Genomic DNA, 18880 nt, shown 5'->3' with positions numbered 1-18880 from the left:
GTTTGTCATATATGGCCTTTATTTTGTTGAGGTAGGTTCTCTCTATGCCACAGTTTTTATTGTAAATGGGTGCTGAGTTTTGTCAAAATCTTTGTTTTGTATCTATTGAGATAATCCTATGATTTTAATTCTTCAGTTTGTTAATATGGTGTATCACATTAATTAATTTGCATATGTTGAAGAATCCTTGCATCCCTGAGTTAAAACCCACTTGATTATAGTGAATGATCCATTTAATGTGTTGTCAGATTCAGTTTGCTAGTATTTTGTTGAGGATATTTGCATCTATGTTCATTAGTGGTATTGGCCTATCATTTTCAGGTTTTGTGATATCTTTGTCTGGTTTTGGTATCAGAGTGATGGTGGCCTCTGAGAATGATCTTGGGTGTGTTTTTTCCTCTGCAATGTTTTGGAAGAATTTGAGAAGGATAGATGCTAACTCTTTTTAAAAGTTTTGATAGAATTCTCCTGTGATGCCATCTGGATCTGGACTTTTGTTTGTTGGAAGTTTTAAAATTACAGTTTCAGTACTTATGTTTGATCTGTTCATGTTTACTACTTCTTCCTGGTTCAGGCTTGGTAGGTTGTACCTTTCTTAGAATTTGTCCATTTCTTCTAGGTTGTCAAATTTATTGGCATCTTGTTGCTTGTGGTAATCCCTTATGTTCCTAAAAGTATTCCTTGATGGGTTAATTATCAATATGAAATTAAGATTCCAAGATGACTCCAGTAATTCTGGGCTGAAGCACTGACTAGGTAATTATATACATGATCTCATTTAATCTTTATAAGAATATTGTGAATAAAATCTTTTTTTAAAATCTCCTTTGACAGACAAGAAACCTAAAGTCTAGAGCACTTAAAAGATATGCCCAAAGCTTTAGAATTAGGAAATGGCAGAGCTATGATTTGAGTTTATGTCTGTCTAACCTTTGGATTACGATCTTTCTAATACACAAGAACAGAATAGACAGTCTTCCCTAAAATTTATACCTATGGTATTATACCATGGTTTGGGGATCAAAATTTCCATGTCTTCTTAATGCAATGCCATTTTTCCCAAATGAAAATTTAATTTAAAAAGTAGTTACAGGATGGAGACATTTCTGGAGTGCTTTTAAGAAACAAATGCAAAACTGCAAAAACCCAGAAGGATCATACCTTCCGAGAAGGATCAGCACAGGGATTTTTACAAAGTGCAGGGATTCTACAGATAATGTGAAAGTATTAGTTGCTCAGTCATATCCGACTCTTAGGGACCCCATGGACTGTAGCCCACCAGGCTCCTCTGTCCATGGGATTCTCCAGGCAAGAATACTGGAGTGGGTTGCCATTTCCTACTCCAACAGATAGTGTGTGGCTGCTAAGTTGCTTCAGTCGTGTCCGACTCTGTGAGACCCCATAGATGGCAGCCCACCAGGCTCCGCCGTCCCTGGGATTCTCCAGGCAAGAACACTGGAGTGGGTTGCCATTTCCTTCTCCAGTGCATGAAAGTGAAAAGTGAAAGTGAAGTTGCTCAGTCGTGTCTGACTCTTAGTGACCTCATGGACTGTAGCCTACCAGGCTCCTCCGTCCATGGGATTTTCCAGGCAAGAGTACTGGAGTGGGGTGTTGCCTTCTCCAAACAGATAGTGTAGGTGAATTTAAAAACGAATATTTTAAAACACAGAAAGAAACAGTATACTGTGGATGGGAAGTAGCAAACTCAACAAATACTAGGATAAAATTCCAAAAATTTCTAAAGAGAAGATATAAGTGCATGTGTTTAAAATGATTAAAGGTGTAAAAGTAGGACTCAAAAAGTCAAGAAAAGTTATTATAAAAATAAATCATATATGTTTATAAAAGAACCAAGTTGAACGTCTGAAAATGAAATATATATAATCATCAAAATGTATAACTCTGAAGTTAGGTTAAATTAAAAACTCTGAGGCTGGGTTAAATATCTCATTATACAACTGAAGATAGATTAATGAAGTAGAAGACAGGGCTGAGCCATCACAGAGATGAATATAGATGAAATGTATAGAAGAGAACTTAAGTTATATTAAGATGAAGAATTCCAGGAGACAGTCACATAGAGGCAATATTCAAAGTAATGACTTATGAAAGACATGAATCTTTCATATTGTAAATACAACTCCTGTAAAATAACTAAAACTGTATCCTTCAAACCACTTCTCTCTGATATGTATTAATAGCTGTGAAACTGCAGAATGACTATAAATAAAGAGAAGTTCTTCAAAACCATGAGGGAGAAAGATAATATAAGAGAGTGATTGATCTAATATTCTTGAATTTTGAGGAGAGGAAGGTACAGATACTTAAATTTATACTTTATGCCAAGTATTGCTCTTTTGAAATTTAAGGATAATAACAGGAGAACATAAATAGAATGTGAACTTCCAAACTGACAGAAAGGGAATAGAGACAAAGAAAACCTGATTAGTGGAAGAGGAGGCAAGAGACACATGATAAAAGAAAGATAATTAGGAAAAACAAGATGTTAAAAAGACGACCCAGAGGGATGGTATGGGGAGGGAGGAGGGAGGAGGGTTCAGGATGGGGAACACGTGTATACCTGTGGCGGATTCATGTTGATATATGGCAAAACCAATACAATATTGTAAAGTTAAAAAAAAAAAAAAATAAATTAAAAAAAAGGAAAAAAAAAGTCAGTAATTGCACCAAGGTAAATGGACTGTGCCACCGTTAAAATACAAAGATATCTTACTGGATTAAAATTTTCTTTGATGAATAAAATAAAATACCCAAGTTGAAGTAGGTGGGTTCAGATCTAGACTGTATGAATTATTTAACATTAATGAGATGACACAGATTCAGTCTGGCCTCTTAGCTCACTCTTTTGTCCTGACACTATACTTAGTTTTATGACCTTAAGTAAATTACTTAATGTCTCTGTATCTTAGTTGCCTCCTAGTAAGGTGAGATTGATAATGTAGCTTAGCTTCTGGAGTTGTTATGTTTAAATGAGTTTATAGAATTTGGTAATTTGATGAGTTTTTGGCACATAGTAGTATATAATAGTTAGCTGTTATTATTCATTTAATAGTAAATCAGCAGACTTTTCTAAGCAGAAAAGGTACATTGTTTCTTCTTTGTACATAAAATCATGTTTTCCTTTTACATTACCCACAGAAATATCCTAATACACTATATATTTTTTTGGCTTGAAAGTCTTAGTGATCACTTTATCCTGCCTCTTACAACAAAATCTGCTATACATGTATATATGTACATATTAAAAAACTTATTTCCCATAACTTAAAAAATAAAGATGAAAAACACTTCTGGAATAAGTTATTGGGCTATTATTAACATATAATTGATAATAATTAGGTATATTACTAATTTTGATGCTTATGAAGCATAATAAAATTATCAAAATCCATCTCTTAATAAAATGAACTGAGCTATTCTTTTTTTAAAAAAGCTATTCTGATAGGTGTGTGGTCATCATAGTTTTAATTTGTATTTCTTTGATAATAAATGGAGTTTGGCATATTTTATGGTTTAGGGGCACTCATCTTTTATTGTGATGTGTCTATTCAAAATTTTTTGCTCATTTTCTGGTTGAATTGTTCATATTAATTTTGATTTGTAGAGCTCTTTGTACATTCTGGACGCAAGGCCTTTGTAGAGGTTGGCAGGTACCCTCTGCCACTCTGTGGCTTCCCTTTTCATGTCATAATAGTGTATTTCAAAAAATGAAAGTGTTTTTTAATCCAATTATCATTTTTCTTTAATGTTTCATGTTTTTGGTGTTCTATAGAAGAAATCTTTACCTAATCAAAGACTGCAAAATTTTCATTCATGTGTTCTTCTACAAGTTTTATAATTTTAGATCTTACATTTAGATTTATGATCTATTTTGGGTTAATTTCTATGTATGATTTTAAGTAAGAATTGATCCCTATTTTCAGCACTATTTGTTGGAAAGACTTATAATTCCTCATTGAGTTGTCTTGCAAATCAATTGCTTATATATGTGTAGGTCTATTTCTGACTGTTACCTGTTCCACTGATCTGTGTATCTATAGATCTATATATTGTTTTGAAATCAAGCTATCTTGATTACTGTAACTTCTTTTTTAACAGTTTTTGCTCTTTTTTCTTTATTAAATTGCTTTGATTATACTGGTTCTTTGTATTTTCTTATACAATTAACCAGTCAATTCTACAAAAAGACTTCTGTGATTTGATTATCATTCTATTGAACTTATATGTAAGTTCAATTTCTACATTTCTATATGTAAATATGTAAAAATTCTATATGTAAATATACATATATATTTAGGAGAGTTGCCATCTTAACAATTTTGAGTCTTTCATCTCTGAACATACAACATGTATTTCCTTTTGCATAGTTATTTCTCAAATTCTCTCAGCAATATTTTGTAACTTTTGTTGTAGAAGATCTGGACATCTAGTTAGACAAATTTCTAGGTGTTTTGAGGTTATAATGGTACTTTGAATATGGTTCTCAAGTTTACATTTCCATTTACTAGCTGGTAGTACAATTGTTTGATGCTGGTACAACTGATTTTGTATTTATCTTGACTTTGTATCTTATGACTTTGCTAAACTTGTTTCTTGGTTCAAGTAGTTTTTTGTAGATGTTCTGAGATTTTTTAAAATGTAAACATTATCTTCTGTAAGTAAGGATATTTTTATTTCTTCTTTCATAGCTTTTATGCCTTTGATTTGTCTTTCTTGCCTTATTGCAAAGTTTAGTACTCCAGAATGATGTTGAATAGAAGTGATGAAGATGTACTTCCTTATTCTTGATCTCAGGGAGAAGCAATAAAATCTTAAAGTATTAAGTGAGGATGGGTCATGGTGGAGAGTTCTGACAAAATGTGGTTCACTGGAGAAGGGAATGGCAAACCACTTCAGCATTCTTGCCTTGAGAAACCCATGAACAGTATGAAAAGGCAAAAAGATTGGACACTGAAAGATGAACTCCCCATGTTGAAGGTGCTCAATATGTTGCTGGCGATCAGTGCAGAACTAACTCCAGAAAGAATGAAGAGATGGAGACAAAGCAAAAACAACACCCAGTTGTGGATGTGACTGTTGATAGAAACAAGGTCCAATGCTGTAAAGAACAATATTGCATAGGAACCTGGAATGTTAGGTCCATGAATCAAGGCAAATTGGAAGTGGTCAAAGAGGACATGGCAAGAGTGAATGTCGACATTTTAGGAATCAGTGAACTAAAATGGACTGGAATCGATGAATTAAACTCAGATGACCATTATATCTACTACTGTGGGCAAGAATCCCTTAGAAGAAATGGAGTAGCCATCATAGTCAACAAGAGAGTCTTAAATGGAGTACTTGGATGCAATCTCAGAAACGACAGAATGATCTCTGTTCATTTCCAAGGTAAATCATTCAATATCATGGTAATCCAAGATTATGCCCCGACCAGTAATGCTGAAGAAGCTGAAGTTGAATGGTTCTATGAAGACCTACAAGACCTTTTAGAATTAACACCCAAAAAAGGTGTCCTTTTCATTATAGCAGACTAGAATGCAAAAGTAGGAAGTCAAGAAGCACCTGGAGTAACAGGCAAATTTGGCCTTGGAGTACAGAATGAAGCAGGGCAAAGGCTAATAGAGTTTTGCCAAGAGAACGCACTGGTCATAGCAAACACCCTCTTCCAACAACACAAGGAAAGACTCTACACATGGACATCACCAGATAGTCGACACCAAAATCAGATTGATTATATTCTTTGGAGCCAAAGATGGGAAAGCTCTATATAGTCAGCAAAAACAAGACTAGGAATTGACTGTAGCTCAGATCTTGAACTCCTTATTGGCAAATTCAGACTTAAATTGAAGAAAGTGGGGAAAACCACTAGACCATTCAGGTATGACCTAAATCAAATCCCTTATGATTATACAGTGGAAGTGAGAAATAGATTTTAAGGACTAGATCTGATAGACAGGTTGCATGATGAACTATGGACAGAGGTTTGTGACATTGTACAGTAGACAGGGATCAAGACCATCCCCAAGAAAAAGAAATGCAAAAAAGCTAAATGGCTGTCTGAGGAGGCCTTACAAATAGCTGTGAAAAGAAGAGAAGTGAAAAGCAAAGGAGAAAAGGAAAGATACCCATCTAAATGCAGAGTTCCAAAGAATAGCAAGGAGAGATAAGAAAGCCTTCCTCAGTGATCAGTGCCAAGAAATAGAGGAAAACAATAGAATGGGAAAGACTAGAGATCTTTTCAGGAAGATTAGAGATAGCAAGGGAACATTTCATGCCAAGATGGGCTCAATAAAGGACAGAAACGGTATGGACCTAACAGAAACAGAAGATGTTAAGAAGAGGTGGCAGGAATACACAGAAAAACTATGCAGAAAAGATCTTCATGACCCAGATAACCATGATGGTGTGATCACTGACCTAGAGCCAGACATCCTGGAATGTGAAGCCAAGTGGGCCTTAGGAAACATCACTATGAACAAAGCTAGTAGAGGTGATAGAATTCCAGTTGAGCTATTTCATATCCTAAAAGATGATGCTGTGAAAGTGCTGCACTCAATATGCCAACAAATTTGGAAAACTCAGCAGTGGCCACAGGACTGGAAAAGGTCAGTTTTCCTTTCAATCCCAAAGAAAGGCAATGCCAAAGAATGCTCAAACTACCACACAATTGCACTCATCTCACACGCTAGTAAAGTAATGCTCAAAATTCTCCAAGCCAGGCTTCAACAATACATGACTCATGATTTTCCTGATGTTCAAGCTAGTTTTAGAAAAGGCAGAGGAACCAGAGATCAAATTGCCACCATCCACTGGATCATGGAAAAAGCAAGAGATTTCCAGAAAAACATCTATTTCTGCTTTATTGATTATGCCAAAGCCTTTGACTGTGTAGATCACAAGAAACTTTTGAAAATTCTTCAAGAGATGGGAATATCGGACCACGTGACCTGCCTCCTGAGAAATATGTATGCAGGACAAGAACCAACAGTTAGAACTGGAGATGGAACAACAGACTGCTTCCTATAGGAAGAGGAGTACATCAAGGCTGTATATTGCCACCCTGCTTATTTAACTTATATGCAGAGTACATCATGAGAAATTCTGGGCTGGAAGAAGCTCAAGCTGGAATCAAGATTGCCGGGAGAAATATCAGTAACCTCAGATATGCAGATGACACTACCCTTATGGCAGAAAGTAAAGAAGAACTAAAGAGCCTCTTGATGAATGTGAACGTGGAGAGTGAAAAAGTTGGCTTAAAGCTCAACATTCAGAAAACTAAGATCATGGCTTCTGGTCCCATCACTTCATGGGAAATAGATGGGGAAACAGTGAAAACAGTGGCTGACTTAATTTTTGGGGGCTCCAAAATCACTGCAGAGTGACTTCACTTTCACTTTTCACTTTCATGAATTGGAGAAGGAAATAGCAACCCACTCCAGTGTTCTTGCCTGGAGAATCCCAGGGACGGTGGAGCCTGATGGGCTGCCGTCTATGGGGTCGCACAGAGTCGGACAGGACTGAAACGACTTAGTAGCAGCAGCAGCAGCAGTGACTGCAGCCATGAAATTAAAAGACACTTGCTCCTTGGAAGGAAAGCTATGAGCAACCTAGATAGCATATTCAAAAGCAGATACATTACTTTGCCAACAAAGGTCCATGTAGTCAAGGCTATGGTTTTTCCAGTAGTCATGTATGGGTGTGAGAGTTGGACTATAAAGATAGTTGAGCACAGAAGAATTGATGCTTTTGAACTGTGACATTGGAGAAGACTCTTGAGAGTCCCTTGGACTGCAAGGAGATCAACCAGCCCATCCTAAAGGATATCAGTCTTGGGTGTTTATTGGAAGGACTGATGTTGAAGCTGAAACTTTAATCCGTTGGCCACCTGATACGAAGAGCTGACTGATTGGAAAAGACCCTGATGCTGGGAAAGATTGAAGGCAGAAGGAGAAGGGGATGACAGAGGATGAGATGTTTGTATGGCATCACCGACTCAATGGACCTGAGTTTGGGTAAACTGTAGGAGTTGGTGATGGACAGGGAGGCCTGGAGTCCATGGGGTTGCGAAGAGTTGGTCACGACTGAGCGCCTGAACTAAACTGATTAGCTTTAAGTTTTGTGGGTTTTTCTTTTTTTCAATGCATGCCACTTAATAATTACAGAACATTTCCAAGTATTATTCATTTCAGGAAAGCTTTTTTATGAGTGTATGTTGGATTTTGTCAAATGTTTTTTTCTGTATCTACTGGAATAATAATATGGTTATTCTCCTTCCTTGTTAAAATGGTGAAGTACATTGCCTGATTTTTCAAATGTTAAAATAACCTTACATTCTTTGTTTACTTATGCTTTTTGTTAAATTAATCCAAGTATTTAATTTTCTCTGATATTATCTTGACATTATTTTTGAATCTCGTTTTGAACTTATTCATTGCTTCTGTATAGAGATCCAGTTGATTTTTATATGATATGTATCCTGCAACCTTGATGAAATATTTTTTTTAACTTAGTCTTCGTTTTTTGCCTGTATATTCCTTAGGATTTTTTCTATAAAAGATCGTATCATTAGCAAATAAATATAATTTTATTTCTGCTTTTTCAGTATGAATCCTTTTGTTTCTTTTTCTTGCCTACTTACCCTTGCTAGAATATTAACTACAATGTTAAATAGAAATTGCAAGAGCAAACATACTTATCATACCCCAGATCATAGGGGGAAAATGTTCAGCCTTGAACCATTAAGTATGCTAATTAGCTGTGAGATTTAAAAAAAATTCCTTTATGTTCATTTGTCTTCCAGTGCTTTTTATCATGGAAAGTATAAAACTCTGTGAAGTTCTTTTTCTGTGTCTGTTGAGATGATCATGTGTTTTTGTCGTTTCTTCTAGTAATCTTGTTTATTACATTATTTGATTTTCATATGTTGAACCAACACTGAATTTCCAGTATAAGTCCCACTTATTGTGATGTTCAGTCATTTTCATAAAATACTGGATTTGGCTTGCTAGTATTTCATTGAGGATTTGGGGGTCAGTATTCATTACTGTTATTGACGTCTAGGTTTCATGTGATGTCTTTGTAGTATCAAGACAAACAACCCCAGGAATGAGTTTGGGAAGTGTTTTTGCTTCTTCGTTTTGGGACAATAGTTTGTTAAGGATGGTGTTAATTTTCCTTGAAAAGTTCTATAAATTCATCAGTGAAGACACTTGGGTTTTTCCTGATGTGAAGTTTTTGATTATTAAATCAGTACTTTTGTTTAGGTCTATAGATATTTCTTCTTTTAGTATTTCTTCTTTTAGTCAGTTTTGTGTCTTCCTAGAACTTTCCTTATATCATCTTGGTTATCTAATTCGTTAGCCTGCAATTGGTCATAGTATATCCTCCTACTACTGATTTTACAAATTTAGTGTCCTCTTTCTTTCTTAGTCAGTATAGATAAAAGTTTGTCTATTTTATTGATCGCTTAAAAGAATAATTTTTTGTTTCATTGCTTTTCTCAATTTTTTTCAATTATCTGTTTCATTTGTGTCCATCCTTTATTATTTCCTTTATTTTGCCTTTAGTTCACATTATTTTTAAGCTTCAAAAGGTGAAATGTTGGCAGATTAGGTTATTGCTTTAAGATCTTTCTTTTTTTAAAATGTAAGCATATGCAGCTACATATTTCTGTATAAGTACTGCTTTCTATGCATCCACAGATTCTGATAGATAGTAGCTTTGTTTTTATTCATGCTAAGATATTTTGTAACTTTCTTTCTGATTTCTTAATTGACCCTCTGTTATTTATGAATTTGTTGTGTCATTTCTAAATGTTTTTGAATTCCTTAAATTTCCTTTTGTTACTGATTAGTAATTTCCTTCCGTTTTGTTTGGAGAGATTACTGTGCATGATTTCCTTCGTGTTAAATTTTTTAAGACTTGTTTTATACTCTGTGTTGTAGTCTTTTCTGAAGAATATTCCGGTAAACTTGAGGAAAATGTATATTTTACTGTTGAAAGGAAAGTTCTGTATACTTAGTTGATTTATCAGTTCAGTTCAGTTCAGTTGCTGAGTCGTCTCCAACTCTTTGCGACCCCATGAATTGGAGCACGCCAGGCCTCCCTGTTCATCACCAACTCCCGGAGTTCACCCAAACTCATGTCCATTGAGTCGGTGATGCCATCCAGCCGTCTCATCCTCTGTCGTCCCCTTCTCCTCCTGCCCCAATCCCTCCCAACATCAGAGTATTTTCCAATGAGTTGGCTCTTCTCATCAGGTGGACAAAGTATTGGAGTTTCAGCTTTAGCATCAGTCCTTCCAAAGAACACCCGGGACTGATCTCCTTTAGAATGGACTGGTTGGATTTCCTTGCAGTCCAAGGGACTCTCAGAGTTTTCTCCAACACCACAATTCCAAAGCATTAATTACTTGGCACTCAGCTTTCTTCACAGTCCAACTCTCACATCCATACATGACCACTGGAAAAACCATAGCCTTGACTAGACGGACCTTTGTTGTCTCTGCTTTTGAATATGCTATCTAAGTTGGTCATAACTTTTCTTCCAAGGAGTAAGTGTCTTTTAATTTCATGGCTGCAGTCAACATCTGCAGTGATTTTGGAGCCCCCCAAAATAAAGTCTGACAGTGTTTCCACTGTTTTCCCATCTATTTGCTATGAAGTGATGGGACCAGATGCCATGATCTTAGTTTTCTGAATGTTCAGCTTTAAGCCAAATTTTTCACTCTCCTCTTTCACTTTCATCAAGAGGCTTTTTAGTTCCTCTTCACTTTCTGCCATAAGGGTGGTGTCATCTGCATATCCGAGGTTATTGATATTTCTCCTGGCAATCTTGATTCCAGCTTGTGCTTCTTCCAGCCCAGCGTTTCTCATGATGTACTCTGCATAAATTAAATAAATAGGGTGACAATATATAGCCTTGACGTACTCCTTTTCCTATTTGGAACCAGTCTGTTGTTCCATGTCCAGTTCTAACTGTTGCTTCTTGACCTGCATACAGATTTCTCAAGAGGTAGGTCAGGTGGTCTGGTATTCCCATCTCTTTCAGAATTTTCCACAGTTTATTGTGATCCATACAGTCAAAGGCTTTGGCATAATCAAGAAAGCAGAAATAGATGTTTTTCTGGAACTCTCTTGCTTTTTCCATGATCCAGCAGATGTTGGCAATTTGATCTCTGGTTCCTCTGCCTTTTCTAAAACTAGCTTGAACATCAGCAAGTTCGGGGTTCACATATTGCTGAAGCCTGGCTTGGAGAATTTTGAGCATTACTTTACTAGTGTATGAGATGAGTGCAATTGTGTGGTAGTTTGAGCATTCTTTGGCATTGCCTTTGTTTGGGATTGGAATGAAAACTGACCTTTTCCAGTCCTGTGGCCACTGCTGAGTTTTCTAAATTTGCTGGCATATTGAGTGCAGCACTTTCACAGCATCATCTTTCAGGATTTGAAATAGCTCAACTGGAATTCCATCACCTCCACTAGCTTTGTTTGTAGCGATGCTTCCTAAGGCCCAGGACTTTTGCCAGCAAAAGTCCATATACTTAAAGCCATGATTTTTCCAGTAGTCATGTACAGATGTAAGAGCTGGACCATGAGAAGGCTGAGCATCAAAGAATTGATGCTTTTAAATTGTGGTACTGGGGAAGACTCTTGAGCATCTCTTGGACAGCAAGGAGATTGAGCCAGTCAATCCTAAAGGAATTTAACCCTGAACATTCATTGGAGGGACTGATGCTGAAGCTGAAGTTCCAGTACTTTGACCACCTGATGCGAAGTACCAACTTACTGGAAAAGACCCTGGTGTTGGGAAAGATTAAAGGCAGAGGGAGAATGGAGCGATGGAGGATGAGATGGTTAAATAGCATCACTGGCTCAATGGACATGAATTTTAGCAATCTCTGGGAGATAGTAAAGGACAGGGGAGGCTGGCCTGCTGCCGTCTGTGTGATTGCAAAGAAGCATACATGACTTAGCGACTGAACAGCAACAACAAATAATAGAAGCTTAGATAACTGATTTTCATAATACATTTTATATTATGTATAAATTAATAAAAATCAATCCATATGTATGTGTACATTTATATTTCCATCTTAGAAATGATTTAGCTACGTCAAACAAATTTTGCTTAACATATATTGATTATGATTTAGTTTAAAATACTATCACTATGATAGGGGAACATAGGCAGTATAATACAGATTCCTTTGAAATTTGCTGAGACTTCGTTTATGGACCAGTGTATGATTAATTTTGTAAATGTACCGTGGGCTTTTGAAAAGGATATATATTCTGTAGGTGTATAAATGAAAAGTATTCCGTAATTAGGACTAGAAATACTTTTAAGTCACATTTTCAAATTGCCTAAATCCTTTCTGAATATTTTCTTGGTTTGTGGAATTGGTGTGTTCACATTTCTCACTGTATTTCTAAAGTTGTCTCCATGTTTTATTTTGTCCAAGTTTACTTATGTATTTTGAAGATCTATTATTAGATGTATATTTTTTGGTATTTTTATCAATTTATCAATTTTATCAATTTGATGCAATTACCTTTTCTGCATCATGAAATGTCTCTGTTCATTTCTAGTGAGTTTCTTGATTTGAAGTCTACCTAGTCTGAGATAAATATAGCTACATTAGCTTTCTTTTTGATAGTGTCTTTCCTGTTATAAAATTAATAATTCATTGAAAAAATAAGTATTGTATTCTCTACAACTTAGGGCTCAGTAAATATTTTTGGATGATGATAGTTGAAAGGACCATTTATTTTCAGTCTTTCTTTGTTCTTAAATATGAAAAATTTCTTTATAAGCTATATGCATTTTTATTTTTTCTTGGTATCAGGAAATTTATGTTTTTTTATGTATTTTTAATTTAATGAGACAACTGAAAAAGGATTAATTTCCAAAATATACAAGCATGTCATCAAGTCAATACCAGAAAAAACAAACAACCCAATCAAAATTGGTAAAACGACCTAAACAGACATTTCTCCAAAGAAGATATGCAGATGGCTAATAAACACATGAAACGATGCTCGACATAACTCATTATTAGAGAAATGAAAATCAAAACTACAATGAAATATCATCTCACTGGTCAGAATGACCATCATCAAAAAGCCGCAAACATTAAATGCTGAAGAGGGTGTGGAGAAAAGGGAACCCTCTTGCACTAACTGTTGGTGGGAATGTAAATTGATACAGCCACTATGGAAGACAGTGTGGAGATTCCTTAAAAAACTAGGAATAAAACCACCATAAGACCCAGCAATCCCACTGCTACATATGTTGTTATTTTTATCCAGAATAATTTTTGAGTCTATTTATAATATTTAGCCCATTTATATTTAACATGACTATTGACATGTCAGTGTTTAAAATCTACTTTGTGTGTGTGCGTGTGTGTGTTTGTCCTATATTTTAGATTCCTATTTGTTTTCTTCTCTCCTTTCATATAGGTGGAGGGAACCAGATGACATAAAGGCATAATCAGCTTATTTCAAATTTCTGTGTTCAGAATCAGAATGTCATACATTGGCACTTTGTTGAAATATTACTGGTAATATGAGAAAAACTTTGTTTTTTTCCTGCAAACACACAGAGAGAATACTCCTCATAGGAGAGGTGAAGAAGGCCAATAGAGTTACAGAAGACCAAATACCAGATGCTTATTATTATTCGGGACTGTAAACAGTACTTTTGCCTGGAAAATTCCATGGATGGAAGAATCTTGTAGGCTACAGTCCATGGGGTCGCAAAGAGTCCGACACGACTGAGCAACTTCACTTTCAAACTTAGTAAAAGCAAAGGCCGCACCTGTTGGACTTACTTTCTGTTCTATTTTATAGCACATACTGTAGCCCTTTTTGAATGAATAAGTGACTGAATCAGTCAATAAACGAATTGACTGTAGCTATGGTATATTCCAAAGAGGTGCTGCTGCTGCTCAGTCGCTCAGTCGTATATGACTCTTTGAGACCCTTTGGACTGTAGCCCACCAGGCTCTTCTGTCCATGGAATTTTTCAGGCAAGAATACTGGACTGGGTTGCCATTTCCAGGGAATGAACCCAAGTCTCCTGTGTCTTCTGCATTGCAGGTAGATTCTTTACCTGCTGAGCCATCAGGAAGGCCCATTCCAAAGAGCAGTACAGTGTAACGTGAAGTCTTTGTTTTGGGGACTTCCCCTGGTGCTTTAAAGAATGAACTTAAGCAAGCACTAAAGATTCCTGAATCTCAGCTTACTCATTATGGGGTCATGGTGAGGCTATAATAATATAAAGGATCTGAAATAATTTTGGAACTGTAGGCTTTAATACATATTTTTTTTATTTTTAGATACAATATATAGCAATGATTTTAAGATGTTATTATTAATCAAAATCCATTTATAGTGCTCCAGAATTAAAAACAAAATAAAATTCTTGTTTTCCTTTAATGTTGAAATTGCACGTTAATGTTTACTTTTTCAACCATGAACTTTTGGAGGTCAAAAATAGCTTTTTCACTTTGTGTTGTGTAATTTTCTATTAAGAATTATAACTTATGCTGTACTTTCAAGGTGTATTATCTTCCTATTCTTTCAACCAGGTTTTTTTAGTAAAAGTTATTGTCTGGGCTCCAAAATCACTGTAGATGGTGATTGCAGCCATGAAATTAAAAGACGCTTGCTCCTTGGAAGGAAAGTTATGACCAACCTAGACAGCATTTTAAAAACCAGAGACATTACTTTGCCAACAAAGGTCCATCTAGTCAAGGCTATGGTTTTCCCAGTGGTCAGGTATAGATGTGAGATTTGGACTATAAAGAAAGCTGAGCACAGAAGAATTGATGCTTTTGAACTGTTGTGTTGGAGAAGACTCTTGAAAGTCCCTTGGACTGCAAGGAGATCCAACCAGTCCATCCTAAAGGAGATCAGTCCTGGGTGTTCATTGGAAGGACTGATGTTGAAGCTGAAACTCTGATACTTTGTCCACCTGATGTGAAGAGCTGACTCATTGGAAAAGACCCTGATGCTGGGAAAAATTGAGGGCAGGAGGAGAAGGGGATGACAGAGGATGAGATGGTTCGATGGTATCACCGACTCAATGGACATGGGTTTGGGTGGACTCTGGGAGTTGGTGATGGACAGGGAGGCCTGGCGTTCTGCGGTTCATGGGGTTGCAAAGAGTTAGACACAACTGAGTGACTGAACTGAACTGAACTGAACTGATTGTCTAGTGACTAGAGACATATTGTTTGAATTCAAATCCCAGTTCTGACTCATACTTGCTTACATGGTATAATGACTTTGGCTAAGTTATTTTATATATTTGTCCCATTCTTTTTTTCATATGTAAAATGAGGTCCTACCAGTTGGGGGTTGTTGTAAGAATTAAATATATCAATATACCAAGCATTTGGGATAGTATGTGACATGTAGAAATGCTCAGAAAATGTTAATTTTCTGTTGAAAATTCATGTTAATATCAGTTATGTATTAGTTAAAATTAATGTTCAGATTAATTAGCCTGGAGATAAATATTCATGTTTCTATTATTATGAATCCTACTTTATAGTTGAATAAGCAGAGGTTGTACACAGATGGGTTAATTTTCCAAGGTCACTTAGTAAGTGACAGAGATAAAACTTGAGTTTAAATCTTCTGATTTTAAGTTCAGTGCTCTCATATAATAAATGTTCCTTCTTCTACAAAAGAAGCCTTAGTAAATATTTTTGAATGATAATATTTGAAAGAACCAATTCCATTGATGAATCTCCTTGGAAATTCTGAAGACAATGAAGCTAGAAAAAGTAAAAGCTTTTGGTTTTAATTAGCTCTTGTTTGTATTTTCCCATCAATGCATTTAAAAAAATAACGTGTTGCCAGGAGCCAGCGTGAGGACCTCCGCCTGTGTCAAAGGTCATGAGGAAGGAGGCTGGACATACGCAAAGGTGGGATGGAGCCTCAGGAGTCCCCCTGGAAATTCTCGAGCATCTACCCACCAAACCAGAGTCTGCCTACTTTACTGCTTTGTTCTCTCACCTACACCTCTGACTTTATGGGGGGCTGTCCCCCACCACCTCTTTCAGAGAAGGAGTTAACTTACAGCTCCAGTTAATAATAATTCCTGGGCAGGAGTGTTTCAATCTACAAACTCCTCTGAAGGTTCTCTAGCCTGCCTGACAGGCTTGTCCGGCCACATGTGATTGCTCACAGCCTCCCAACTGTGAGAGGCACGAGATGCTTTAAACCTTCTAAAAACAGGTTCTTTAGAGAAGTTAGAAAACTATTAGTATAGTATAGTAGGCTGATTAGAAATTGTATTGGTGAAGGGTTTTTCATTTGTTGAGCCAATGTTTACTGCTAAGTCTCCACATCCCCTGCCCTTATACACATTAATATATATATATAGAAGAAATAAGTATTAACCTTTGATATTAATCACGTTAGACCTTAGGCTAAGCAAATTCTTTCCTTAATTAAAACCTACTGCACCCTTACCTTCAGAAGGTGGCGTCTGTTTTAAGAATAATCACCCTTAGAGAAATAAGTGTTCTGGTTGACTGACAACTGTCACAAGGAGAGGGTCATAAATTGTCAGCAGGCCCCCTGGCCAGAAGATGATGTAACACCCCTAAGGCCTCTGTATACATTTGTATGAAGCACCTGACTTTAATAAAAGTCAGGACTGCTGACCCTGTGTGACTTTTGTATAACATCTCAGTGTATAAAAACAGACCCTGGAAAAATAAAAAATGGGATCAGTTCCTCGAAAGACTGGTCTCCCCACGTCGTTCTTTCTCTCACCTTCTGGCTGAATCCCCATCTGGAATGTGGAGGCTTGTCAAGCCTACTAATTATGCCTGGGCTTCTAAGATCTGACTGGGGAGGCCTTAGTGTCTCCTCTCCTTCGGGAGGACAGGAGGACACCTGTGGCCTACATGGGTGACGTAAATTCCTTGCCTTGGAATTTTATTAGCTTTCCACGTAAACCAAGTTATTCAGCCTCTTTTCTCCACTGAATTTTCCTACTGAGCTATCCTTATTCTATTAATCTTTATATCTCTAATTAATATTTAATTAAAGCTATCATATCCTGATTGCCGAAGCCATCTCCCCTTCGAATTTCCCTGGATCCACTGGGGCTGGACCCTGGCAATGTGTCTACTTAACTCAAGGTGTCTGATCATCCTGGTTCTGGAAGGAGGAGTCGTCTGGTTCTCAGGCCATATTTTAATGAGAGCAGACAAAATCACCCTAAGGTTAATTGATTTGGTTTTGAAGGAAGGCTTATCTTGGATCATTTAGATCAATCTTAGAATCAGGCAGCCAAATAATGTTACAGCTGAAAGGAACTTTAGAAGTTAGGTAACTCAATATTCTCATTTTGCAAATGAGACCTTGAGAGGGTAGGTAATTTACCCATTATTGCACAGTGGGTCAATTGAGCTAGAATTCAGGTCTGCTGATTCCTAGGCTAGTACTCTGTCTACTACAACTGGTGCTCAGAAAAAGAAGTGACCTGTCAATAGAACTAGTGATTTAGAAATAATTTAGAACTTTGGTGCATATAAAGTTTAATTCTGAGTGTTCTTTTGGAGAAAGACTAGAGCTCATTTTTTTGTGATGACTTATGGGTTTAAAAAAAAATTAACAAGTATATAGTTGACTTATAATGTTGTGTTAATTTCTTCTGTACAGCAAAGTGACCTAGTCACACACACACACACACACACACACACACACACACACATTCTTTTTTAAAAAAATTTTTTTTCCGTTATAGATTATCCCAGGATATTGAATATAATTCTTTGTGCTATTTAGTAAGACCTTACTGTTAAAGTAGGATATTGCTGTGCTCTCAAATGCAGACCATACTGACTTCTCAATCAATTGCTTTGTTGCTTTCTGTAGTTGTGTTTACTCTTCTTTTTCTGGTTTATTAACTAGTTTGGGAATTCACCAGACTCTTTGCTTTTATTTTTTATCCCATCCCAGTGTTAAAATTTTGGGTAACTTACTACTCATTAGAATATTAGGTGGAGAGAGGAGAGACAAAGAATTGGAGTCACACTTAAGTTTTTACACTTTTGATATGCCTGTTTTTGTTGGTGGAGGAAAGGGAAATTAATTTTATGGTTGTTTGTGATTTTACCGTTATTATTTTTATGTAGAAACTACTTCTAATTTTTGTTTAACCCTTACTCTGCTTGTATATTCTCTTAACATGTTCTGATAAAAGTTTGAAAATGTACAAAATACAGTACAAATTGCATAGCTGTGTTGTGAGAATTAAATAAAATAAAATATATTAGAGATAACTTGTATGCCATAAAGTTTAATACAAAAGACACAGGGTGTTATAATTTCTTTTTTCTAACCAGGAAACTGAAGTTTGGTTGTGGTTTTTGCTTGTTTTAAGGGTGCTTGCCACTTGCTGTATATAGTGTACCAACCAGTCTGTCAAAGACACTTGTAGCACAGATTAATCTTCTAGGTTATAATGACAGAAAGAGTTGCTATTTCCACAGCCTAGACTAGTTGAAAACCTCCTCTTATCCTGGACTACTTTAAGAGTTGGTGGCAGCCTAATGGATTCTGAATGATGAACCTATAAGTACCAAATGATGACAGATGTCATTGTCAGAGCTCATAATATTTAAATGTATGTTCCATCGAGCTTCATGAACTTATATTAATACCCAGTTCTCTTAATTTTTATTAACAGGTAACCTTGGACGAGTGGACCAGGTCTCTGAGTTTGAGTATGATTTATTTATTAGGCCAGACACCTGTAATCCTCGCTTCCGAGTCTGGTTCAACTTTACTGTTGAAAATGTGAAAGAATCACAGGTGAGAGAAATAGTGGA

General features: G+C 36.3%; 1 protein-coding gene across 10 annotated transcripts in view; it reads left to right on the top strand.

The window, feature by feature from the left end:
- Positions 1-18880, top strand: part of LOC147375312 (BEN domain-containing protein 5) — a 1469512-nt gene that overhangs the window by 220055 nt on the left and 1230577 nt on the right. For all 10 annotated transcript variants that reach the window (XM_086387400.1, XM_086387368.1, XM_086387358.1 and 7 more), the window contains one exon: positions 18739-18863. In XM_086387400.1, coding sequence (XP_086243526.1) covers positions 18739-18863 — 125 coding nt within the window. The remainder of the gene's footprint in view (positions 1-18738; positions 18864-18880) is intronic.

This window comes from Bos grunniens, chromosome 3, assembly GCF_055505025.1.
Source record: "Bos grunniens cultivar Pamir isolate PY7600 chromosome 3, Bosgru_T2T1.0, whole genome shotgun sequence".
In the NCBI taxonomy this organism is placed as follows: domain Eukaryota; kingdom Metazoa; phylum Chordata; class Mammalia; order Artiodactyla; family Bovidae; genus Bos; species Bos grunniens.
The sequence above is the reverse complement of the archived record's forward strand: the minus strand, read 5'-3'. Positions and strand labels throughout refer to the sequence as shown.